General features: G+C 42.3%; 1 protein-coding gene across 3 annotated transcripts in view; it reads right to left on the bottom strand.

Annotated features, from left to right (window-relative positions):
- Positions 1-25,195, bottom strand: part of LOC148442659 (troponin T, cardiac muscle-like) — a 127,573-nt gene that overhangs the window by 59,438 nt on the left and 42,940 nt on the right. For all 3 annotated transcript variants that reach the window (XM_088463667.1, XM_088463668.1, XM_088463669.1), the window contains 2 exons: positions 18,815-18,865; positions 18,225-18,260 (listed from right to left, as the gene is read on the bottom strand). In XM_088463667.1, coding sequence (XP_088319793.1) covers positions 18,225-18,260; positions 18,815-18,865 — 87 coding nt within the window. The remainder of the gene's footprint in view (positions 1-18,224; positions 18,261-18,814; positions 18,866-25,195) is intronic.

Genomic DNA, 25,195 nt, shown 5'->3' with positions numbered 1-25,195 from the left:
ATTAAGCTTGTGTTGTGTTATTATGCCTGTTAGATAAAAACTTTTATGTGCTATGGTGCACCCCCTCTATTATTTATTTGTTTTTTAGCTTTTTAGTTTCCAACACTGTTTTCTAAGTAACATTGATTATTTTGTCTTTTATTTATATATAAATATTTGGTGTGACCAACATTTGCCTTCAAAACAACATCAGTTCTTCTAGGTACACTGGCACAAAGTCAGGGATTTTCTAGGATTATATTCAGGTGTATGATTACTCATCATACCAAACAGGTGATAATGATGATCATTTTCATATGTAGCTTGAAACACAGTCATTAACTGAAACAAAAACACCTGTGTAGGAGGATTAAAACTGGGTGAAGAACAGCCAAACTTTGCTACAAAGGTGAGGTTGTGGAAGACCGTTTCACATCACAGGTCATACACCAGGGCAACACTGAACACAGCAACAAGACACAAAGTAGTTATACTGCATCAGCAAGGTCTCTCCCAGGCAAAGATTTCAAAGCAGACTGGGGTTCAAGATGTGCTGCTCAAGCTCTTTTGAAGAAGCTCAAAGAAACAGGCAACATTGAGGACCTTAGACGCAGTGGCTGGCCAAGGAAACAGTGCATCAAATGAAAGACACATCATGCTGACTTCCCTTCTAAATCAGAAGATGTCCAGCAGTGCCATCAGCTCAGAACTGGCCCAGTGGGGCCCAGATACACCCATCTACTGTTTGGAGAAGTCTGTCCAGAAGTGGTCTTAATGGAAGAATTGCAGCCAAAAAGCCATACCTTTGACATGGAAACAAGGCCAATTGACTCAACTATGCATGAAAACATAGGAACTTGGGTGCAGAAAAAGGACAGCAGGTGCTTTGGACTGATGAGTCAAAATGTGAAATATTTGGCTGTACAATAATGAGTGTCTGCATGCAACAGTGAAACATGGTGGCGGTTCCTTGCAAGTTTGGGGCTGCATTTCAGCAAATGGCATTGGGGATTTGGTCAGGATTAATGGTGTCCTCAATGCTGAGAAATACAGGCAGGTATTATCCATCATGCAATACCATTAGGGAGGCATCTGATTGGCTCTAAATTTATTCTGCAGCAGGACAAAGACCCCAAACATAAGCCAATGTCATTAAGAACTATCTTCAACAAGAAGTTCTGGAAGTGGTTATATGGTCCCTAATCTCAAAAATACAGAGTCAGTCTGGGATTAAATGAAGAGATTTGAGCAAGCCTACATCCACAGAAGGTCTGTAGTTAGTTCTCCAGGATGATTTGAACTACCTCCATGCCAAGTTCCTTCAAAAGCTATTTGTAAGTGTACCTAGAGGAATTGATGCTGTTTCGAAGACAAAGGGTGGTCACACCAAATATTGATTTGATTTAAATTTCTCTTCTGTTAATTCATTTTGCATTTAGTTAATCGATAAAAATAAACTATTAACACCTTGCAGCATTTTTTCCACACCTGCCTAAAAGTTTTGCACAGTACTGTAATATATATATATATATATATATATAGTGATATCTTGGGGGTAATTAGCTCGGTGGATTGATGCAGTGTTTAGGTGCTTAATGTGTCTCCTCACAGAGCTTTCAAGTAAATTAATGGTGCTTTACTTTCCAGCATGGAAAGTCAGGAACAAACAGAAAATAATAAACAACCTAGCCCCTATTTAGGGCATCTATTTCATTTCTTGAACCCTCTCTATAAGGTTTCAGCTAATCTGCCAATAAAGTCTCAGTCTGCTTCTCTGCAGGTCTATCATCGGCTCCAGCCTGGCTTGGCTGCCACAGCTATACAAACAAAGTCAGTCTCTATGCCTTCCCTGTATTCTCCAGGTATACAGTAGGCCCAGGCTTCCTCAGCCTGCAGCTCAGCTGCTTCAATTTCACACAATAATGCTTTTCTACTCTGTGTGGGTGGATCTGTCCTGCCCCACACAGAATCTGCTGCGCACCAGCACCACCTCTGGTGATACTGCCACAATATATATATATATATATATATATACATATAGCACCTGGGAAAGTATTAACCCTTTATCTGTGGGGTGCCATCTTATCTTGTGTAAAGATATAGATATATATATTTAAATTTACAACATGTAGAGTGGTACTCTCAGTTCTAACATAAAGTGTGGGGGTCCCTTCCTTAGAGTAATGCAGCAATCCAATGTCCATATGAAAACAGAACAGGCGGCACTCCACGGGCTTCATAAACAAGAAAGTTCTTTATTACCAGTTTTTTTTTTTATTAAATTTGCAGTAATCTCAAAAAACCTTTTAACACATTGTCATTATGGGGTATTGTGTGTTGAATTTTGAGAACAAAAATGAATTTATTCCATTTTGGAATAAGGCTGTAACATAACAAAATGCGACCTGCTTACAGGGAGCTGCACAAGCCCACATCCCGCTTGGAGGGGTCACTGGCGAACACCTCCTTGTGAGTTAGACTCCGCACCATTGACTAGGTCTAGCCAACGACCAAGACTTGTGGATGCAGAGATCATACATCCAGGCCCCTCGCCTTCGTCTCCTCCCACAGCCTCAGACCTCGACTTTCAAAAACCCGCCGCCCAGTGTGACAGTTTGTTCAGGCCCAATGGAAGCCGCAGGTGCCCAAGGTACAGGGATTCTTCAAGGGTTAACAAGCCGTATGGATAACCAAGAGGCGGCACAGCGATATGTGGCTCAGTACCTGCAAGAATTGTCCGGACAGTTAATGACCATACAAAATACACTGGCATCTATGTCCACGGCCTCACCACCTGTCGTTCCTGCTGGTTCTCCAGGGTTACCTCAAGGGGCTACGCCACAAAGTCTCGTCTCCACTTGGCCACCCCTGAAAGGTTTGACAGTACTCCCCAACGATGTCGTGGTTTCATAAACCAATGTGAAATCCAGTTTGAGTGCCTCCCCCAGAATTTCCCTACCTCCCGGTCTAAGGTCACCTATGTATTTTCATTAATGACTGGGGATGCATTGGACTGGGTTTCCCCTCTTTGGGAACGGGCTGATCCGTTAGTTTCTAAATACGAAGACTTTGTGACAGCCTTCAAATGGATTTTTGATGAGCCCGGCAGACCGGTTTCTGCTTCCTCCGACTTACTCCATGTCCACCAAGGTTCTCGCTCGGTGGGACAGTACATGGTGCAGTTTCAGACCCTTGCATTGGAACTTAAATGGAATGAAGAAGCACTCAAAGCAGCCTTCCTCCATGGGTTGTCCGAAAGGATGAAAGATGAATTAGCATCCAGGGATTTACCTACGTCTTTTTCTGAGACTATTTCCCTCTGCATAAAGATTGATTTACGCTATAGGGAGTGGTGGGGTAATAGAGGTCATGGGGATCGTCCTCGAGATCATCCGGCCCCAGGAAGTCAATCCCATTCCCCCACCTCCAGGGGTGAGGAACCTATGCAGATCAACAGAACCAGGCTAACCACAGCCGAACACAATCGGCGCTTTCAAAATATATTGTGCCTTTATAGTGCTGCCCCTGAGCACATCTTAAAGAATTGTCCCCTGCTGGCGGGAAATGCGAGACCCTAGTTGATGTCGGGAGTATTCAATTAGGGGTCATTTTTAAGCACTCCCAATTAACTGACAGTTTACTGCCTGTATCTCTTTCCCACCAGTTCAGGACAAGGGATGTTAAAGCCCTTATAGATTCCGGTGCTGCTGGAAATTTTATTTCCAAATCTTTAATCCAGTCCCTTGGTATTTCGGTGGTACCTTTACCTGACAAATTACTGCTTTCCGGTGTAGATGGTAAAACCATGCTAGGTGAATCCATATCTTTGAAATCCCAGCCCGTGACCCTCAGGGTTGGTTGCCTGCACCAAGAGACCATTGAATTCCTCATACTTCCTAAGTCTGCTTATGAGCTGGTTCTGGGTTTACCGTGGCAAAGGAAGCATAGTCCTACTTTTGATTGGTCCAATATGCAAATTGTATCATGGGGACCAAACTGTTTCCATCGATGCCTAACCCAGGTACTTCCTGTACGTACCCACTCGGTACACCCCAGTACAGGTGCAAAGTTCCCCCCGACCGACAAGCCAAAAGATCCTTCTGTCTCCAGTCTACCACAAGCATATTGAGATTTTGCCGATGTCTTCTGCGAGCAGGCTGCTGACCAACTCCCTCCTCATCGGTTGTGGGATTGTGGAATAGAACTTCTCCCGGGGAAGATTCCCCCTCAGGGCCAAACCTATCCTTTGTCGGTTCCAGAAACAGCCGCCATGGCAACTTACATTAAGGAAATTCTAGCCAAAGGGTTCATACGGCCTTCCTCCTCCCCTGCAGGGGCAGGGTTCTTTTTTGTGAGCAAGAAGGATGGAGGCCTCCGGCCCTGTATAGACTAGCGTGGCCTCAACCAAATGACTGTAAAAAATCGGTACCCATTACCTTTAATTCCTGAGCTTTTCGACAAGGTTCGTGGAGCTAAATTGCTCTCTAAACTAGATCTTCGTGGGGCATACAATTTGATACGAATCAAAGCTGGGGATGAGTGGAAGACCGCCTTCAATACCAGAGATGGTCATTTTGAATATCTGGTAATGCCTTTTGGACTCTGCAATGCGCCGGCTATATTCCAAGGCTATGTAAATGAAATCTTTCAGGACATTCTCTACAGCTTTGTCGTCGTTTATTTAGGTGATATTCTAATCTTTTCTAAGGCTCTCCAAACTCATCGCCAAAATGTTCGAGAAGTTCTAGTTTGCCTTCGAAAACACCACCTTTATGGAAAGTTATCCAAGTGTCTCTTCGAACAGACCACAGTTCCTTTCCTAGGACATATAATTTCTGGGGAAACCATTCAGATGGATCCAGAGAAACTGGAAGCGATCTCTGAATGGCCATTACCAAAATCTTTAAAAGCTACCCAATGTTTTTTGGGATTTTCAAACTATTATTGGCGGTTCATACCGAATTTTACCACTCTGGTGTCCCCCATTACTAGTCTCACATGGAAGGGCGCTAACCCAGCCCAGTGGCCAGACTCAGCCATACAGGCCTTCCAGAGATTGAAAGAGGCATTCTCTACTGCCCCTATCCTTTGCCAACCCCAACTGGATAAACCATTTTTTGTGGAAGTGGATGCCTCTTCGGTAGGTGTAGGGGCGGTATTATCCCAAATTTCCAGTGACGGGAAGAAACATCCATGTGGATACTTCTCTCGTAAATTTTCCTCTGCAGCGAAAAACTATGCGATTGCAAATCAAGAACTCCTAGCTATGCGTCTGGCGTTAATGGAGTGGTGTCATCGTTTGGAGGGGGCCAAGTTTCCAGTTACCATTATTACTGACCATAAAAACTTAATTTACCTTCAGACGGCTCATCGCTTAAACGCCAGGCAGGCCCACTGGTCCTTGTTTTTCTCAAGGTTTAACATTAAGCTTCAATTTTGCCCCGGTAATTTGAACAAAAAAGCGGATGCTCTCTCGCGGTCTTTTCTACTCGACACACAGGAAGAAAATCATCTGAGATCTCGCCCAATCATGGATCCTATGGTCTTCGCTTCAACTCAAATATTAACTCCGCCTCCGGGGAAAATTTTTGTGACTCCCGAATTACGTAAAAAGTTGTTAATCTGGGCTCATTGTTCTCTATTTGCTGGGCATTCTGGTATTTTCAAAACATACAAGTTTCTTCAGTGTTCTTATTGGTGGCCCTCGATGAGAAAAGATGTTCAAGAATTTATTTTGTCATGTGTAAAATGCTCACAGCATAAAGTTTCTTGCAAAAAAAGTGCAGGTCTTCTACGCCCGTTACCCATTCCTACTATTCCTTGGACCCATATATCCATGGATTTTATCTCTGAGCTTCCACGCTCCAAAGGACATAACACCATATGGGTAGTGGTGGATCGTTTTTCAAAAATGGCGCATTTTATACCATTAGTAGGTCTGCCATCTGCTCCCCATTTGGCAAAAATTTTTGTTAAAGAGATTTTTAGATTACATGGTCTTCCAAGAGAGATTGTTTCCGACCGTGGAGTCCAATTCATAGCCAAGTTTTGGAGAGCCTTATGCAGCGCTTGTGGAACCAAATAAAAATTTTCATCAGCTTATCACCCACAAACTAACGAGCAAACCGAGAGGGTTAATCAGGAACTGGAGACCTTTATAAGACTTTGTGTGTCCTCTTCACAGGATGATTGGGTGGACTTGCTACCTTGGGCCGAGTTTTCACATAACTTCAAGCACCACACTTCCTCCAATTCCACACCTTTTTATACTGTATTTGGTAAACATCCCCAGATTCCAGATTTCCAACATTTACCTTCAGTGGAGGTCCCTGCAGTTACTGACGTTGTAGAATCTTTTTCAACCATTTGGAAGAAGATCCATACCTCGTTGAAACAATCATCCAAGAATTATAAAAGATTCGCTGACAGACGACGGGTCGCAGTTCCTCTGCTGAGAGTTGGAGATAAAGTCTGGGTATCTACTAGGAACATCCGACTGAAAGTTCTCAGTATGAAGCTGGCCCCACGCTTCATTGGTCCGTACCGCATTCACAAAGTGATCAACCCTGTTGTGTATAAATTGGAACTCCCACCTCAATTGAAGATATCTAATACCTTTCATATTTCTCTATTGCAACCTTTGGTGTTAAATCGGCTCCAAACCACCTCTCCTAAATTACCTCAAGTACAAACTTCTCAAGGTACAGAATTCGAAGTTGGGAAGATTCTGGATTCTCGGTTTAGATCCAACATTCTCCAATACCTCATTGATTGGAAGGGTTATGGTCCTGAGGAGAGGGCCTGGATCAGAGCCACAGATGTTCATGCACCCCAATTAATTCGAGCCTTCCACATCAAATTTCCTAGCAAGCCTGGTGGGTGTCCGGTGTCCACCCTGAAAGGGGGGGTACTGTCAGAGTTCAGCCAGGGATCGGCCGTCCCTTACCATCCCGCCGGCTTCCTCTGACTTCCCGGGCAGTCGGGTGGCTGGCGCGGCGATGTGGGAGGAGCTGAGCATTCACCCTGTAGCTGTGGTGTCAGGCGACCCCATGAGCGGGGATCGCAGTTTCCGTCATGGGTGCTGCCATGACACTTTTCCTATGTCAGTACTTCCTTCCCTGAGTGGCCAGGCTGGTCAGCCGATGCAGTGGGCCTATCAGCAGGCTTCCTGGGGTATATATCCGGCTCCTGTGCTCCAGGTAGTTGCCTGAACAATCATTGTCGCTGCTAGTGTAACTAGAGGAGTCTCGTTCCAGGTTCCCGTGCTTCCAGTGTGTTTTTTCCAGAAGCTTCTAAGCGATCTTACCACAGTGCCTTTACTATCTACAGCCTGTGTGCAAGTTTAACCTCCATCTCTCCACAGTGCCTTTACTATCAACAGCCTGTGTGAAAACTAACCTCCATCTCTCCACAGTGCCTTTACTAATCAACAGCCTGTGTGCAAGTTTAACCTCCATCTCTCCACAGTGCCTTTACTAATCAACAGCCTGTGTGCAAGTTTAACCTCCATCTCTCCACAGTGCCTTTACTAAGCAACAGCCTGTGTTCAAGTTAACCCTTCATCTCATTGCAGTGCTTTACTATCACAGCCTGTGTGCAAGTTAACCCTTCATCTCATCACAGTGCTTTTACCATCACAGCCTGTGTGCAAGTTAACCCTTCATCTCAGCGCAGTGCTTGTACCATCACAGCCTGTTTGCAAGTTAACCCTTCATCTCATCGCAGTGCTTTCACCATCACAGCCTGTGTGCAGGTTAACCCTTCGTCTCATTGCACCCTAGTGCATGATCTCCTGCCGGCAATCCGGTATATACTTTGTGGGATATCCAGCTGTTACCAATAAATCTCCACACCTCTCTAGCCAGCACCTCAAGTGCCTTTCTCCAGCCAGGAGTTCTATCCCACTCCCCACGTGCCTATTCCAGGCATTACCCTTGGGCCACGGGTGTTTTGATTCTCTTTTCCCTGCAGGCCTTGGTCACCAAGTCAAAGGACCGCGACCTGCTTACAGGGAGCCGCACAAGCCCATAACCCGCTTGGAGGGGTCACTGGCGAACACCTCCTTGTGAGTTAGACTCCGCACCATTGACTAGGTCTAGCCAACGACCAAGACTTGTGGATGTGGAGATCATACATCCAGGCCCCTCGCCTTCATCTCCTCCCACAGCCTCAGACCTCGGATTTCAAAAACCCGCCGCCCAGCGTGACAAATACTAGCACACATCAACAGTATTCTCGATGCAAAAAAGGACTCAGCAAGATTAAAATCTTTGACACCGATAGCAAATAATTTCCTGCGCCCCCCTTTAGGATCGCCCCTTAGGTCTAAAAGCCTTTGGGATGCAACAGATAAAAATGGGAATAAGGGGTAGTGATCTAGATAAAGAATTGCTAACCTAACGGTGTCAATGAGAATAACAGCTTTGTACCATTCTTGTAATAATTTAATAATCTCATCATTCACTCACATGTAAAATGCTTAATTTAGGATTTAACATACAATACAAGGTTGGATAGGTAATTCCGAATGTTTGGATTACATCAGATTGTATTTTTCATCTATAATCTTACATACTGTACAGTATATTTATCATGTACATTCTTTAAAGCACAATTTATTATTCACAGTTTGGTGACATCACTATAACTTAGTTCACCATTCCATGGTATGTTCTCCTTTCAGAATTTTTGAGGAAGAAGGATAACCATTTAGGACCATATTCAATTTGGAGGGAAAACCCGGCTATACTTTCTCGCTATTCTCACTTATCCACTTATTCTCACTTATCCCCATATTCAATTTGAATGACTATTCGCAGGTGCGGAAAGTCAGAGGTTCGAACCCAGCGAAAAAGATCCCCATTGAATAGGTGGCAAGAACAAGTGCAGAATTGAGGTTTAGGGGTGCAAATTTCTAAAAACCACCATGCACCCCTTGGACAGATCCCTAAAGGTATTCTGTTTCAAAAAATGTTTAAAAAATACCACAGGACACCCCAAAAAAGGTATTCATTTTTGGGGCAAAAAAATCGGGGGACACACTTTTAGACTAGCGAAATAGACTCCAGGGGGGTTCCTAAGTATGCCCCAGGTTTTTTTGATTGCAGGTGTTTGCTGCAGGTGGATTTTTCAAGATATTTGCAAGTTCACTTTAGCCACTTAAAAATATGCTTGCACCCATTTTCATGTACCCCAAATTTGAAGGGACTAGTTATTTTTTTTTTTTAAATTGCTAAATGCTGTTGTTTACCTCTATCTAAAAGGCGCAAAAAAGCACTTATTGAGATGATTTAAAAACCCCAAATACCTTTAGCAGGGCAATTCAGGGGTACCCATAGTGATTCCCCATGTCAGTCCATCTTTTGGGGAGTGTCAGGGTAATTTCACCAAAAATTACAAGCTTTTCGCAGATTACCTTTTTGCCGGGTCCCGTTTTTGCCTATTCCAAATTGAATACGGGGATACATGGGGGTGCGCGCGATAACTTTTCACCTGCAAAACCTCTGATGATCAAATTGGATACTGGCCTATGTATTAGTATTTATCCTTTTCACTATTTTGTTTTTATACTTTGAGGATTATAAATTGATCCAGATTATGTGTGATTTTGATATATCATTATATTTACATCGATTTTGATCATTGTAATGAGAATAAAAACATCTTTCAATATCAGTTTACATTTGACACTCACTTGATTTTTTGGTTCACTAGTATTCAACATTTTTACCTCTCATCACTTATTCTCATTCATGTTATATTATTATTTGGAAGATTTTCACTTTTATTGATATTGTCATATATTTAGATTATTTCACTCTTAGTATTATTAATATTCACTGACATACTCAATTCACTCACTTTTTTATTTTCTAGTCACTCAACACCTCATCATCATCATACAATTATTTAACTGTTATTTATTTCACACATTGGCATCATTTGTAAAATTATATATATATCTTTTAGTAATTATCATATATTGATCACAACACTTAATTTCAATCGTGCACCCAGTGATACCTCACTACATTAAATTGTATCAACAAGTTCATCACTTGTGATACTTATGATCATCATATTTACATTTTTTTTATGTAATTTTACTTTTTTGAATTAATACAGATAATTTGAGATCAATTGATATGAATATTTTTATCAAATTTTTGTTGTTATTATTCAACTAATATTTGTAGGTAATTTATATTTATTATTTGCTATTAATATTTTTGTGTTCACTAGTATTATATATTTATATTATCAATAAATTATTAGATGTTTATGTAAGTTCAGATGATATTATGTAAGACATACTAAATGGAGATCATTCAACCTTTCTAACAGAATGAAAGATCTGGTTTTAATACATACACATTTTGAAATATGCATGTAATATTTCATATTATATGGCTCTATCAAAGTTTCAATTACTTTACTCCAACCCATTAATTAGTATATAGGATGCATCCTTATTCGAAGAATCAGTCACGTGACCCAGAGGATTGAATTGATTGTTAGTCAAATTTCATTTAATCCGGCTCAACGGTGCACTCAGGTTAGCCTTGACAAAGCTAACAGTGATATGTACGTCGGCGGTCCTGAAAGCTGACCGCTAATGCTGCTTACAAATTAAGACGTGTTGTTACCGAATGATGCTTTAATTATAAATAAAGGAAATGTGTGTGTGTGTGTGTGTGAGGGAGGGGGGGAAGGTTGTGTCTGGGGAATAGAGGGCAGTAGCCAGTGGACAGGGTGAAGTTGGAGGGGGCAGGCATGAAGGAGAGGTAAACTAGATGATAGAAATGAGGCAGGTACATGGGGGCGAGTTAAAATTACTGAGGCTGTTAAATAGAGGGGATAATGGAATTAGACAGGTGACAGGAATGAAGGATGTAAAGAAGAGGGGTGAGAGAGATGCGGAGAAGAAGACTCAGGTAAAGGAAAGGTGGGTACACACTAGATGATATGTCGCCTGATCCTGCTGATTGGGCCGACATATTGTCCACATCGGACCAGTGTGTACCCACTATGCGTGACCCTGCGCACTCCTGCAGGTCGTCCATCAAGGTCGATGGAACGACCCAGATGCCGACGGCGGCATAGTGGATGGAGCTGGTGCCCAACATATCAAATGTTTGATCATCACATCATGCAGTATGTAATGACCTCCCGATATATATTGCGTGGTCGGGTGTCGCATCGCTGGGTACACACATTGGCAAGTGTGTACCCAGCTGAAGACTGCCAAGGGAATGAGGTATGAAAAGAGGGAGGAGGTAAAAATATGGAGGCATGGTGTAGAGGGAGAAAAGCAATATAGGCAGATAAGGCTGTGCATACACTAAAATATTTAGGTTAGAGAAGAGGGGGAATAAAGGAAGGTAGACAGGTAGAGAGTGAGGACAAAGAGACACCCCCATAAATTCTGCTATTTTATTGGGCTTTTTAGGATTGATTTGGGCTTGTTTTGGGCTTGTTTTCTACATATAGGTTGCTTATTTTCCATTTCAGAGTTGGCAACACTGCCGGAGACTTCACTTACAAATAAATGCACCGGCCAGAGTTGTATATATTACGGAGGGTTGATGTAATACTAAGTTCAAAGCATTAGATTCAGTCCAACATAATGTATTTGAGGATTTATTTACCCTGTACCTACAGTGCGCATTAACTCCAGGCAAAAGATGGACATGCAGATGTCCGATTACAGGAACAACTACTTAGCAGAGACACCAGCAATAATATAGAAGTGATTATATGTGATACAATCTGGCACTGCACAGTACAATTTACCAACTATTCTTTAAGGGTTAACAATCAACTTTGCCTCATATTGTTCATGACAGGCTGAACACTTAGACTATAATCCTCAACAAATAGACATTAATAACCCCTCCAGTTCATACACACACTGCTTGAGTGGTGTGTCCACTCAGGCGTTGATTGATGTTATGTAAGTGGAATGAATGTTTCCCACACAGAAATACGTTGACCCAGCGGACAAGCCAGCAATAGTATAGGGGTGATTATATTTGATATATTTTTAGATACTAGGATTGTGGAGTACGCCCGACAAACTGGTCATCACTGGGCTAATTGCCAACTTTGTTGTCTACTACGAGCCGAGCGTATAGATGGTATCCCCGCATATACACTCTGATGTGCTCCTAGAATATCAATAATTCCTCCGGCTGACACACACATTATTTGAACTATGGGGCATATGTATCAAAGCTTGATGTGAGATAAAATTGTGAAATATATATCACCAATCAATCAGCTCCAAACTATAATTCTTAAACACAGCCTGCAAAATGTAAGTTAGAAGCTGATTGGTTGGTGATATATATCTCACAATTTTATCTCACATCAAGATTTGATACATATGCCCTTAAGTGTGTACCCAGACAATAATTTATATCATGGATGTAGAATAAATACCTCTTAGACTGTAGCATGCTGATTCTTAGGACACAGACATCTACAATTGGAAACTAATGTTTCGAAATGTATAATCAGCAGATAAAATGTATCTTTTCAGTAAATGTTGATACAATGAAACAGCAATAGAATAACAACATAGTTAGAACTGATCTATCTGCTGTATTTGATTTCATGGAATTCGTTGATGTAATATTAGAATTGTGAACCTATGTGGATGTTGATTTGAATGTGATAATAATATTACTACCTAACTGATACACTTCATTCATTTTAAGCAGTAGTTTGAAATCAACAAGAACAGCTGGATCATTGCTGTTGTCATTCATTTAGATGCAATTCTATTTGATTTAGGATTCTATCCAACTTAATATAAGGGGTGCATTATCTGTATACATATGTATTATAAATAAATTTAAATTTATGACATTGGGAGTAATTTACAGCCCAGCACTGATAAGGACTGATCATATGAAAAAGTACACCCTGATAATGACTTATGAACAGTAATCCTATATTTATGAGGACAATTGAGTCAATGTTATTGTTTGGCTTTAGATTTAGGGCCGTATTCAATTATCCGTGAAAAGTCGGCTAAGTTTTGCCTCCCGGACTTTCCGCCTACATCGCATGTTTTTGGCAAAAAAAGTGTTTTCCTGCACACAACCACTTTTTGCCCAATTCCAAAGGAAAGTGAAAACAGGAGCTTGCGAAACTCAAACAGGTGAAATGTGCTGTCAGTTTTAGGGAAAAAAGCCTGACAACCCCCAAAATATGAACTGACATTGGGGATCACTATAGATACCCCCGAATAGCCCTGCTGAAGTTATTTGGTGTACTTAAATTATCTCAAAAGCTGCTATTTAGCATCTTTGCATAAGTGGTGAAGAATATTTTGGTGAAAATAAGTAGTCCCAGCAAAATTGGGGTACATGAAAATGGGTGCTAGCATATTTTAAAGTCGCTAAAGTGTAGTTTTATAAAAGGTAAAAAATTCACCTGCCGCAAATAAAATCCACCTGCCACAAATAAAATAAAACCTGGGGCATACTTGGGGAACCCCCTGGAGTTTATTTCGCTAGTTTTTAACTTTGTCCCCCAATGCTGTTTTTTTTTCACCCTCAAAAAAAAAGTACTTTTTTCGGGTGTTCACAAGTATTTTTTAATTTTTTTTACATAGTTTATCTTTGGGGGACTGTCCCAAGGGTGCTGGGGGGTTTTCAGAAGTGTGCACACCAAATCTGCAATTCTGTCCTTTTTTTCGACCCTTATGCATAGGCGAATCTTTTTTGCCTATTCCATTGCATTGACTTTCCGCACCAGTGAAAAGTCTTTGGAATTGAATAGGGGATACATTTTTGCCTTGCGAATGGACATCACCGGCGAAAGCTTTTCACCAAAAATGGCTTATCGCGACTAATTGAATACGGCCCTAAATCTGACTTGACAGTAGGAACATTCTGCATTGATGTATATATGAATGCACTAGAAATTAATACCTACTGGTGACAATATAATTGATTAACTCATTTCTGGAGACATCTTTCTGTCTATTTAGATTTTTTACATGTGAATCATTCATGAGGAATTTAAACAATTATAGTAAAAGATAATAAATAGCAGCATATAGTGTGTCAGCGACATTTTTAATTTTCACTTTTCTTATCTATTTTTCACAATTTTTCTAATATTTTTTCTTTTTTTTTTTAATATTTCACTGAACAAGGTCTTTTTTACTAAACAGCATTAAAAGTTATGTTTTAATAAACCATCATTCTCATATTTGTGCGCTACTCTGTACAATTTCTTTTTTTCTGTCTTTAGAATTTGGTATATATGGTTTTCCATATTGTTAGTGGCAGCACCCCCATTCATCATATATGATCTTTTGATCAAATAGTTTAATTGTGGGGTTCCTTTTGTATTTCTATTTGCTAGTGCAGTGGTCTCCCCCTTTTCCCCTTTTTTCCCTGGATTGAAATAAAACCAAACCAGTCCTGATATTTAAGTGTAGAAGACTGAATTCTGCTGTAAATATCACAGTATATATGTATCTTGTTCACCTAACAAATTAAAACCTGTCCACTTTGCAGATCCACCTGAATATATGCATGACAACGGTAAGAGTAAATCAATAAAGCTATTAACTTTAGAACCAGCCCCTTCATTATTTCCAACTTTTCCATTTTACTCCAATAATACTGCTCAGTTTAGCTTAATTTATGTCTTAATGAGAAGGGGGGGGGACATTGTGATGTTTTCCACCATGTGCGTGCTAAAAGCTTGCGCACTGTGGGCCTGATTCAGACCCGCTCGGTCGATGTTGGCCAAGTGCGCATGCGCACAACAGAGCTGGCTCCATCTTGCGCATGAACGAGACCCGAGTAACGATGGCCAAGCCGTCGCTATGGGTCTCGCACCAAAGGGGGCGTGCTGTCGATAGTGGGCGTGCCGGGGGCGTGGCTGCCCAGACGGAGGCGTTTCCATGGAACTAGTGATGTCAGTGGGATGTCAGTGGGAGTGCTTTTGGCTCTGATAGAGCCATAAGCACTCCAGGGCTTGCGGCAATGAGACCCTACCACAAGGGTCTCGTCGCAAGCCCGATGGTCGCGATGGGCTTGACCATCATGACCATCATTTTGGCCGCTCACTATAGCTGTGGGTGGTCACCCACAGCTATGCGAGCAGCCAGGAGGCCGCTCTTAACTTCAGAGGGACGGCCCTGATTCAGAGCGAGCACTCTGTCAGAGCGTCCGGCTCTGAATCAGGGCCTGTATTCATCAGGGAGCACCCACAATTTTCCAAACTCCTTCCACTAAATGGTGTAAACCTGAGCACATGTACATGTATAAATACAGCCCTGTATATAATAGAATAGATATTTTGGGGCTGCTTCAGAGCTGGAAGCTAAGCAATAAAAAGTAGTAACTTTGCACTTGGACAAATGTAGCTGCACTACAGGGAAATTTAATTTAGCACTGCAATGTGAGCTTCAGTATGACAAACCCCTCCCAAGATCTCTGCAACATGGTTTTGCCATGGTGTAAAGTTACTGTATTCCTTTTGTTGTTTTGATCCTAATGAATCCGTCCTTTATGTTTTAATTTTTATTTATAAATGTGTAGTGTGATATAATGCATGATGTGCTTCAAGCTCAGGGCCAGATTCAATTAGCCATGATGTGCAGCTATGTATATTTAAAGATATTGGGGTACAGTAGGTAAAACCTTCCATAATTATTGCTCATAACTCTGTGGTGTGCAAAAAAAAGTAAGCACGATTTTCCTACCCCAACATCCTGTAGTGTCATTGCAAAAGGTTCCGATGGAACCTCGTAGTTGATTCAATCTGCCCTGGAGACTGCATAGAAGCATGTTTGCTAAAGGACAAAACTATTCTGCAAAATATTCTCCTTATATCACCTACGGACATCACATTCATCTGTGGAATTTGGAGATGAGTCTTCTATTGCTGATAAGCATGGGAGTAACTAAGAGTGCAGCTGCTATGGGTCCCAGAGCTGAGGGGGATCCATCTTCCTTGTCAAAATTACATGTGTAATATAAATTTTTCACCCTTGAATGGTACATGGGGCCCTTTCAAACTTTTGCTATGGGACCTTCAAATACCTAGTTATGCCCCTGCTATGTGTGGTTTATTACTAGGTTTGGTATAACAAGTTGATCTTCATTATCATTGTGGACTGAAACAGTGAGAATACTCTGGGTCTGATTCAGAGACAGATGCAATGGTGATATTTATGCAGATAGAGCAATTGCATGTATATAAGCTGCACTGCACACGCGCTGTGATTTCTTGTGATTCCGCATGCACAGAGAACCCATTCGCAGTGAGTGACAGGTATTAAGTGTTTGGGGGTGGTAACAGGGGGTCAGGAATACGCAGGTGTGTCTTACCGTTTAAACGCCGTTACATGGGCGAGCCAAAATTACCCACTGCGATTACAAGTGCAGCATGAGAGCCCTCTGTGTGCCATGAGATCATTCACTAACATTGCATTTTGGGCCTGATACAGGACAGATCGCAATTGCAACCGCGTATGCAGATCGGCCAATTGTTCTGCAGTGGTTGCAGAAACACAGGCGTGTCTGTCCTTTTGAATGCTGTTGCATGGAAATGCATAAATTAGCCACTGCAATTGCCTATGCAGCTTGAGTACTCAGTTTAAAATCTTAAATTAATTATTCTAGTCAAATTCAACAATTATTTCATTATTTCACTCTGTCTTTACATTCAGTAGGATACATTTACGCCTTCCAGATGCTTTATGGGAAAGTAAATTTCTGGGCAATTTACCCAATAAAAACAGTCAGTACTGATGTCTCCTGACTCAAGCATGATATAATATAATAATGAGCCTGCACAGAGCAGTATTGTAGGAGTTAAAAATGTAAAGTTTAATGTAATGGAGTCGTTCTAAAGTAGTATTAAGATGGACTCTGAGGAGATGCTATTTACCATTTCATCAATACATTTTCTAGACCTGTAAATGCCCAGAGTGCTGTTACTGGGGCATTTGCAAAATATGTCATGAAAGAACAGTGCTGTAGCATAGAACGGAGGCACCCCTGGACGACACCCCCACCCCTCCAACCCTGGCACACATAGTCATAATGTCACAGAGCAAGCGCCCGGGTAGCAGGGCAAGCAAGTAAGATGGATTCCAGACGCAACCTATGGAAGCACCCAGCACCTTTCTGTGCAGCAGGGTTCCTCTCCAAGCACCCCACTAGTTGCAAAAGGGTGCCATCAGGGGCAGTGACCATACCACCCCCTTGGCCTTGTGCCCTATGCGGCAGTACCGGTCACACAATCCTGCCAAAGTGTAAGAATATTTTGTGATTAGTAAACAACTTTTAATTTTACCAGCACCATAAGCACAGTCAGAGATGCAGAAGGAGAGTGTTGCTATTCATAGTAACCATGAAAGGCAGAGGTGGTGGTTGAGAGGAAGGTATCAGCTTATGGCATCTATTTACTAAGCCTTGGATTGAGATGAAGTGAATGGAGACAATGTACCAGCCAATCAGCTCCTAACTGTCATTTTTCAAACACAGCCTGTGACATGGCAGTTAGGAGCTGATTGGCTGGTACCTTATCTTCATTCAATTTATCTCCATCCAAAGCTTAGTAAATAGACCCTTATATCTGGTGACAGTTGGAGACAGTAAGGCTGGGTACACTTGTAAAGATATTCTGTCCAAACGTCCAACTAGTTGATTGGTTGGAATGAAAATCTGGTAACGTATGGGAGTAACCGATGATCAGCAATTTGCTCCTAAATGCCAGAAAACAGATGAAAATGGTCATCAGACAAGTTTGTTAAATGTTTGATCTAAACAATTAGTTCAAACAACAGTTTTTGTTCATTTTCCTGTGTTTGGTAGCAAATTGCTGACTGTCATTTGCTTTCATACCTCACCAGATTTTCATTCCAACCAATCAACTAGTTGGATGGTTTGACAGATAATCTTTACGTGTGTATGCACCTTTAGTTTTGATGATGAGCGGTAAATTAAAAATTACATGCCTGGTTAAGGGTATGTGTATGACCAAAACAACACAAAACTGGACACTATTATTTTACACTACAAACAATTTATTTTCTTTTAGGACAAATTTGTTTTTAATTGGATGCCCTGTAACCCCACATTGCTTGTAATAAGCAATGCAAGGTTTGTAGCAAATGCAGTTATAATTCTGCTGCTTCACACAATGACTATTGAGGTAAAACAGCAATTTGTAAAAATACTCTGTAATGTTTTTTTAAAATTGAATCTTACCTCCATCTTCTACATTGCCTTCTTCATCTTCATTATCTGCAAGTGTAACACATGAAATATATGAAACTCAAATGGCAACTTATTGTCCAATATAGCCCATCTAACCCATGAGATAGTGGTATGGTCTTGTTTTCTTATTTAGTCATTCTAATACTAAACTTCCCATTATCACAGGGATAATTTACCACATCCATGGCTTATGGGCTTCCTCCAGCTGGAGTGGTGCTGAGCCTGGCAAATATGACACATACTTCTTGGTTGTGGGGCCCTACCTAACCTTCATTGTATAAAAGATGGAATGAATGACAGCTATCATGCAAACCAATTTGATACAAAGGCAGAACATTATTGGGCCTATGATTTTACTATGAAACAGCAAACCTATTGCTCACCTCCTGGTAAAGCTATTTAAAGGATCAATAAATACACCTGGAGGGGGAAGAAATTCTTTAACTACTTGATGCTAAATATATTTATATATCATTTATTTAACTGAATGCAATTTATTGCAAATGAAACAGTAGGATAATAATCCTATCAATAATAATATAGAAATATAGTGTTGACAAATACATTGGTTCCAAACCAACCTTTTTCCTCCATGTCCTCCTCTTCTGCCTCATCTTCTCTTATCTCTTGCACTGCAAACATTAAATCAGGATTACATTAAGTATGTAAATATACACATGCCCGGTGACAGGGGGTCTAGGGGTACAGCTGTACTGGGCCTCAAGGTTAGAGGGGGCCCTACAGATTAATTAGATCTAACCGTTGCCTGTGCTCATGCAGTAATCAGCAGGGCACAGGCAAAGGATCTATCCAGGGAGCCTCTGAATCTGCTTTACTGCACCGGTAGTGGCCATTGTATTAACGGTTTTTCTGTTTATTGTGGTGCAGCTCTTGGGACGGCCCAAAACATGCACCAATGAAACAGAGCAAAAGAGTTGTGGTAGGCAACCAAAAGAAGGTAAGCGTGTGGGAGAGACACACTGTGTGGGCTGGAGAGACACACTGTGTGGGCTGGAGAGGCACACTGTGTGGGCTGGATGGGCACACTGTGTGGGCTGCAGGGGCACACTGTGTGTGGGCTGGAGGGACTCACTGTGGGGGCTGGAGGGAATCACTGTGGCGGCTGGAGGGACATACTGTGGGGGATGGACGGGCACTGCAGCGGCTGTAGGGGCACTGTGGGAGTGTGAGGGAAACTGCTATATGACAATGACATTGGTTATATTCCTAGTCATACAGGCATTTTCTGGACCATGTGATCTATGTGAATACTGACTGAAGTCACCATCTGCCAAGGGAGGAACAATTCCTTCAGAAGTTCCAAATTATTCATTCAGAAAATGCTTTATGAATATAACTAACACATTTATATATAGGGTGAAAAGACATATGCCTAGCGTGAAAACACAAAGTGTATATAATGGCACAAAAAATACAAATCTAGTAAACATTAAACAATGTGGAAGATTCTTTCTAAAGGGAAGCATAATCATATGGTCATAGTCTATGTCACGGTCCTGCGGTCCGACCCTCCAGATACGCCATCCTGAGAATCACCGCCCGTGACTTTTACAGGTTATCTCAGCACGTGTGGTTAAATGAACCTGGTAACTGCCACCAGCAGAAGAAAACTGTAATGCTAAAGCATAAGGTGAGCTTCTGCTCTCACCCGCATACACAATTGTCAATACTTAGAAAAATAGGTAACGTGAGCCATATGAGGCCTTGGGTCATAAAAACACAGAACCAGAACTAGAATTAATGTTTAATTCAAGAATATCTTCAAAGCTTATTTACAAAAAGTTACAAAGAATATAATAAGATTAAAATGAATCACACAGTTTTCTTACAATTTCCAAACTAAAATAAACTAATAAATTGGATAAACAAACCATTCAGTTGGATTGAATAGTTTGGGGATGAGGCCATCCCAATGGAGATTTCTGGAACATCTGTATCCTTCGATAGCCTACTGCAGAATGAACCATGTTTCCTATCAAATACACATTTTTATTCCCTTTCATAGGCTGTTCTGGGTCACCCCCCTCTCTTGGGATAGTTTAACCCTTCCATTCTTTAGGTGACTGTAACACAGGGTCTCCTGGTCACCTGAGAAGGGGTTAGGTAACTGCTCACTCCCTCCTGTTTGAAACTCAGAGATTAATCCTGTAAGACTGATCCCCTGTGGGATTATAACCAGACCCCAGTCTTTGATCTCTGACCCTACACAGAACACAGGGCTCTTAATGATGGTTTATTAAGGGTGTGGCCAGATGTCCTGTAATTTCCACAGACATTTTTCTTATATGCCATATATAATTGGACATATTTATGGCTGATGCAGGAAAACAACTTCCTATAATCTCTCTTGCTCATCTTCAAAAGGGAATTAGTCCAGTTGAGTTTTGTCATCTATTCACATGCAAAGGATGTTACACACCAATTTACAAAGGAACGTGACATGTTTATACCAACACAGAGTTTTTACACCTATCCATATACAAAGGATGCTACACACCAATTTACAAGGGAAAGTTACAGGTTTCTATTAAGGCAATATGTACAGTTATGCAAAATTAGCTTTTCCGCGACACCTTCCCCTTTAAGATCAGCACGGGAGCAGTGGCACCTCATGCCGCAGTCTCCCATGCTGTACTCTGACAGCTGTCATTACACTGCATGGATGGGCTGATCTAACAGTTCATCCATCCTGGACAGGGTGGATTTACTTCGTCTCCTGTAGCCCACCCAGAACCTGGTGCCTTTGTCTCTCTGTTCCATCTCCTCAGGACCGAGGCTCACCGCTTCCCTATATAGCACCCGAGAACAAACATTGTCCCTGTTTAGTCCCCTGGGACCTATGTCAGGATAGAGAGCACAACCAGACACCATATTTTTAAAAATGTGGTCTTCACTCTGTTAGGTTGCTGGCTCAGGGGATAGGGGTTTCGGAAGTGCAGGCTGAGACTCTGACACACCTTTCTTCTTTGCAGTATCAACTAAGGCATTATCTATCATCTAGCATTACCTTCATGCCCTGTTCTAGCAGCTCCAAAGGGCTGGACAAGTCTCCTTACTCCAGAACCATCTCAGCACAAGGCAGCATTTGCTAACCTGTTGTTTCTGATACTCCAGAATCCTACTCCCCCATCAGACACATATGGGGGACATGACTAATTCACCATAGGGTTAAACATTATGCCTTGGGAACCAGACTCCTCTGTCCCTATTTTTAGAATAGTAATCTCCATACCATCAAGAGTAAATTCTAGCACATGACTTACTATACAAGGCCCCACAGTAACCAGTCTAATGAGCTCTGCAATGGGGGGCAGGGACACTACCTGCAGTGTGTCAGTGGCCACAAATTTTGGTACATCAATGGCTACTAACAAACTCCTCTAGGGATGGCTTTAACACAGGTGAGAGAAGGTTCTGTATTATCCCATACAGTGAGACATATGGCAACATTCCTTCCATGACCAATCCTATCCTTTCCCTGTTCTGTGTTGGAACTGGATCTCTCCCTGTAAAAATATTCTTCCTCCCAGTGCAGCTTTTCATGGATGGCTGCACTGAGAGGCTGGTCAGTTTGTATGTTTAGAAAGTCCAGGGAGGGGGTCAGCCCCCTTTTCATCTGAATAGCTAAGCTTGTCACAGAGGGCTCAAGAGGTGGGGAGAGATCTGCTTTTGGGTGTGTAAGTTGACAGCAAGAGGTACAGTCAGGGGGCAATCTGGAAAGACACACAGGTCTCCTTCACAAGCCTTTGGAAACTGGGTGATTGCAGTTGCCACTGATACCTCCCTCAGCATCCCATCACCTGAGCCCTGGCTCATACTCTGACTACATGTCTCTGACACATTTTCCCCAGCACAAGCATTGCCACTGATACCACATACATTCACAGAAATATTTGCAGGATCAGAGGAAAGTTCAGTACAGCACAGAGGTTTCAACAAGCCATTTCACAACATAGACCCAGGGGCGTATCTACCCATTGGCCAGGAAGGCACTCACCAGGGGCGCCGGCCAAGGGGGAGCGCCATCCGGTGGTGCCACCAGTGGACAAGGGGTAGAAACAGGCCAGGACTGCTCCCAGGCATGCCCCTGGCTTCTACCCGGGCAGATGTTTAGGGCCCCTTCTGCTCCCCCCCACATCCAGCCCTCGCAGCCCACACAGATACTTACTGTATCTTCCCACTGTGCTGTGGCAGGCTCCTCAAAATGACAGGGGGCACTGTATAAGGGGTGCTGTATATGGGGAAAAACTACTGGGGATACTACTTTAGGGGCACTGCATAAGGGGCACTACTTTAGGGACACTGCATATGGGGCACAAATATAGGGGGCACTGCATAAGGGTCACAATACAGATACACAACTAAAAATGGGGGTGTATCTCACATATACAGTACATATATATATATATATATATATATATGTGTGTGTATATAGAGAGGGAGAGAGATATTTTGAAACCTCCCCCTAAAAATCCTCCATTTGCCCCTGCCTGAGGACAAAGAAGGGGGATGGGAGGGCACACAGAAAGGATTGTGCTGGGGACACAGAAAGGAGTTGGCTGGGGACACAGAAAGGCTAATGACTGGGGAGGCAGAAGGGGGATGGCTGGGGAGACAGAATGTAATTAATCAGAAAATATGGAGGGAGGTGGGCGCCAGTCCATTACTTTGCCAGGGGCTCACAGACCCCTAGATACACCCCTGCATAGACCCATTATCATCCCCATTAGCATCTTTACCCATGCCGGGATGAGCATCCAAGGGTACCTGAGGAGAGGTAGTGTTAGCAGACCTCATGGTAAAAGGACATTCATCTTGAACATTCAAAGACTTTCCCCGATCTGTCCTCAGCAACACCTTTTATTAGGCAAATGCCTCACCTCCCTAATGCCTCGCCCTGCTTCCAAGTCCAGATACTCTTAAACCATGGCAAAAACAGTTTTACCTTCTAACCCAGAAGCATGTGTGACATTACCCTCACTACACATACCACTATTAGGGGTGTCTACATCATACCAAACTATATCAGGTTCTTTACAAAAGTTCACATACTTGTGAGAGTCAACTATGGCACCTATCTGCTCCTCACCCCCACATACCCCTATCACATTAGAATATGCCCAATGGTCACTGTGCATTTAGGTTTGTTACACAGAGTCACATCATTGCAAGATTTAGAACCATCACATAATACCTGAGATGAGTCACATAGTTCAACAGAATTAGAGATAGCAGGCACACAGTGTGACATCAGTTGTCCAAAGTCAGTCCACACGAACACATTTGTGGGAATATTCTCCGACACTCCCACCTTTCACAGATAAAGTCTCCTTACAATCAGCCTCCTCCAGTCGCCCTTTCTGCGCAGCCTCAGGTAGTATGCTGCTCGCACCAACAGCCTTTCCCAGCAGGGTACACTGCGCATCGGGATGCAATATCTTGGTATCATATTCCACATTCCAGTTGTTGCTGGTGGGGTTACCTTTTCCACGTGGGGCACGTCTGTAGGCAGGGTTGTTGCTTCCTCAGCTGGTGAAAGAAGTTGTTGCATGCGATACCTTTCAACATCCACCTGGCGCATAGGCAAACGCAGGGGGGGTTCCGTCTGCCTGGAAACCCCCCTCCCCAGCCCACACATGACCACAATAGAAATTGTAATGTAATAGAATTTTACTACTGCTGCATGTTCTTCACAGTATCACAAATGAAATAATTAGCACCACCTGTGTATCTTTTAACATGTATCAGTCAGTAATAAGTACACATGTGCACCAACTAGGAGATCTGGAAAACATTCACTGTTAGGGATGTGCTGCTATAGAGCCCAATATGTACATATATGTCCAGGGAAGTGCTAGATTATTCTGCTGCTCCCCTAGACTCCCGGACTTGCTCTAATGCTCTGGAATAGTGCCTACATCTAAAATAAAAACATTCAGCTCAGGCAGGATGGCCCTACTGCTGCATTTAATGGCTTACTGTGATTGCTGGTCCTCTATATGCTGGAATTATGACACACAATATACTTTGTATGACGCATATTAAAGCTGGTTAAGTGCTAATTCTACCCTATTCATGGACTGGCCACACTCTAAAATCAAGCATTTGGAAACCACCCTCTAGAAATCCTGCATTTGCCACTGTGGCGCCACTGATCCTGCCAAAATGGGGTATTGAGCTGCCCCCAATGATCTGTCTCTTCCCAAGCAAATTTAAAACACTCCTCCAGGTGGTTCAGCAGTTCCACAAAACTCATCTTACAAGTCGGATTCAGAATCACCTCACGATACAGGCTGAAGGCATTGCACTCGTCTTCCTGTGCCCACAGGAGCTGCTGATCATCTCACTGCGGGTATTGTCACAGCAGGAGACACCTTGCAGCAGACATTCTTTAGTTACTTAATGATATCAGTGCCGTCTGATCCTAAAACAGGGTCACTCTACTTGATAAAGACGCCAGCGAGCGTTGAAACGCATTGTGAGTGACAGTGGGAATACATTCCATGCCTGTAAAGCCAGCCTTTTACACCTCATTAGAGCACCCGGGTTCTATACCATCTGAAGAGTGTACTGACTAGGCTTGTTACTATCTGGTCTGGATGTATTATTCCCCACTTTTTAATTTATGTATTACAATTAAAGGGTGATTTTTATCAACATCCGGAGCTTTTTTCATTTCACATATATGATCCATGGGAAGCTGAATGAAATATATGGAGAAAAGAAACCTTTAAGAGCCTGCAATATGCCTTTTTGATGTAAGCTTCTAGTAAGCATCATTTTATACATCTCTGTCTCATGCACAAGGGTGTATATATTAATCACATACTACCAACTGCTGAGCACATCCTTGGGATCTGGTGGACTATCCCTACAGTTACTTTGTGTATCATAACAGTAAACAGTTGTGTAACATATTGTATTTCATTCTGTTTCTCCTA

The sequence above is a fragment of the Taudactylus pleione genome, unplaced genomic scaffold (assembly GCF_031769625.1).
Source record: "Taudactylus pleione unplaced genomic scaffold, aTauple2 ptg001423l, whole genome shotgun sequence".
Taxonomy (NCBI): Eukaryota; Metazoa; Chordata; class Amphibia; order Anura; family Myobatrachidae; genus Taudactylus; species Taudactylus pleione.
Note: the sequence above shows the minus strand (reverse complement) of the source record. Positions and strands in the feature narration are given on the sequence as shown.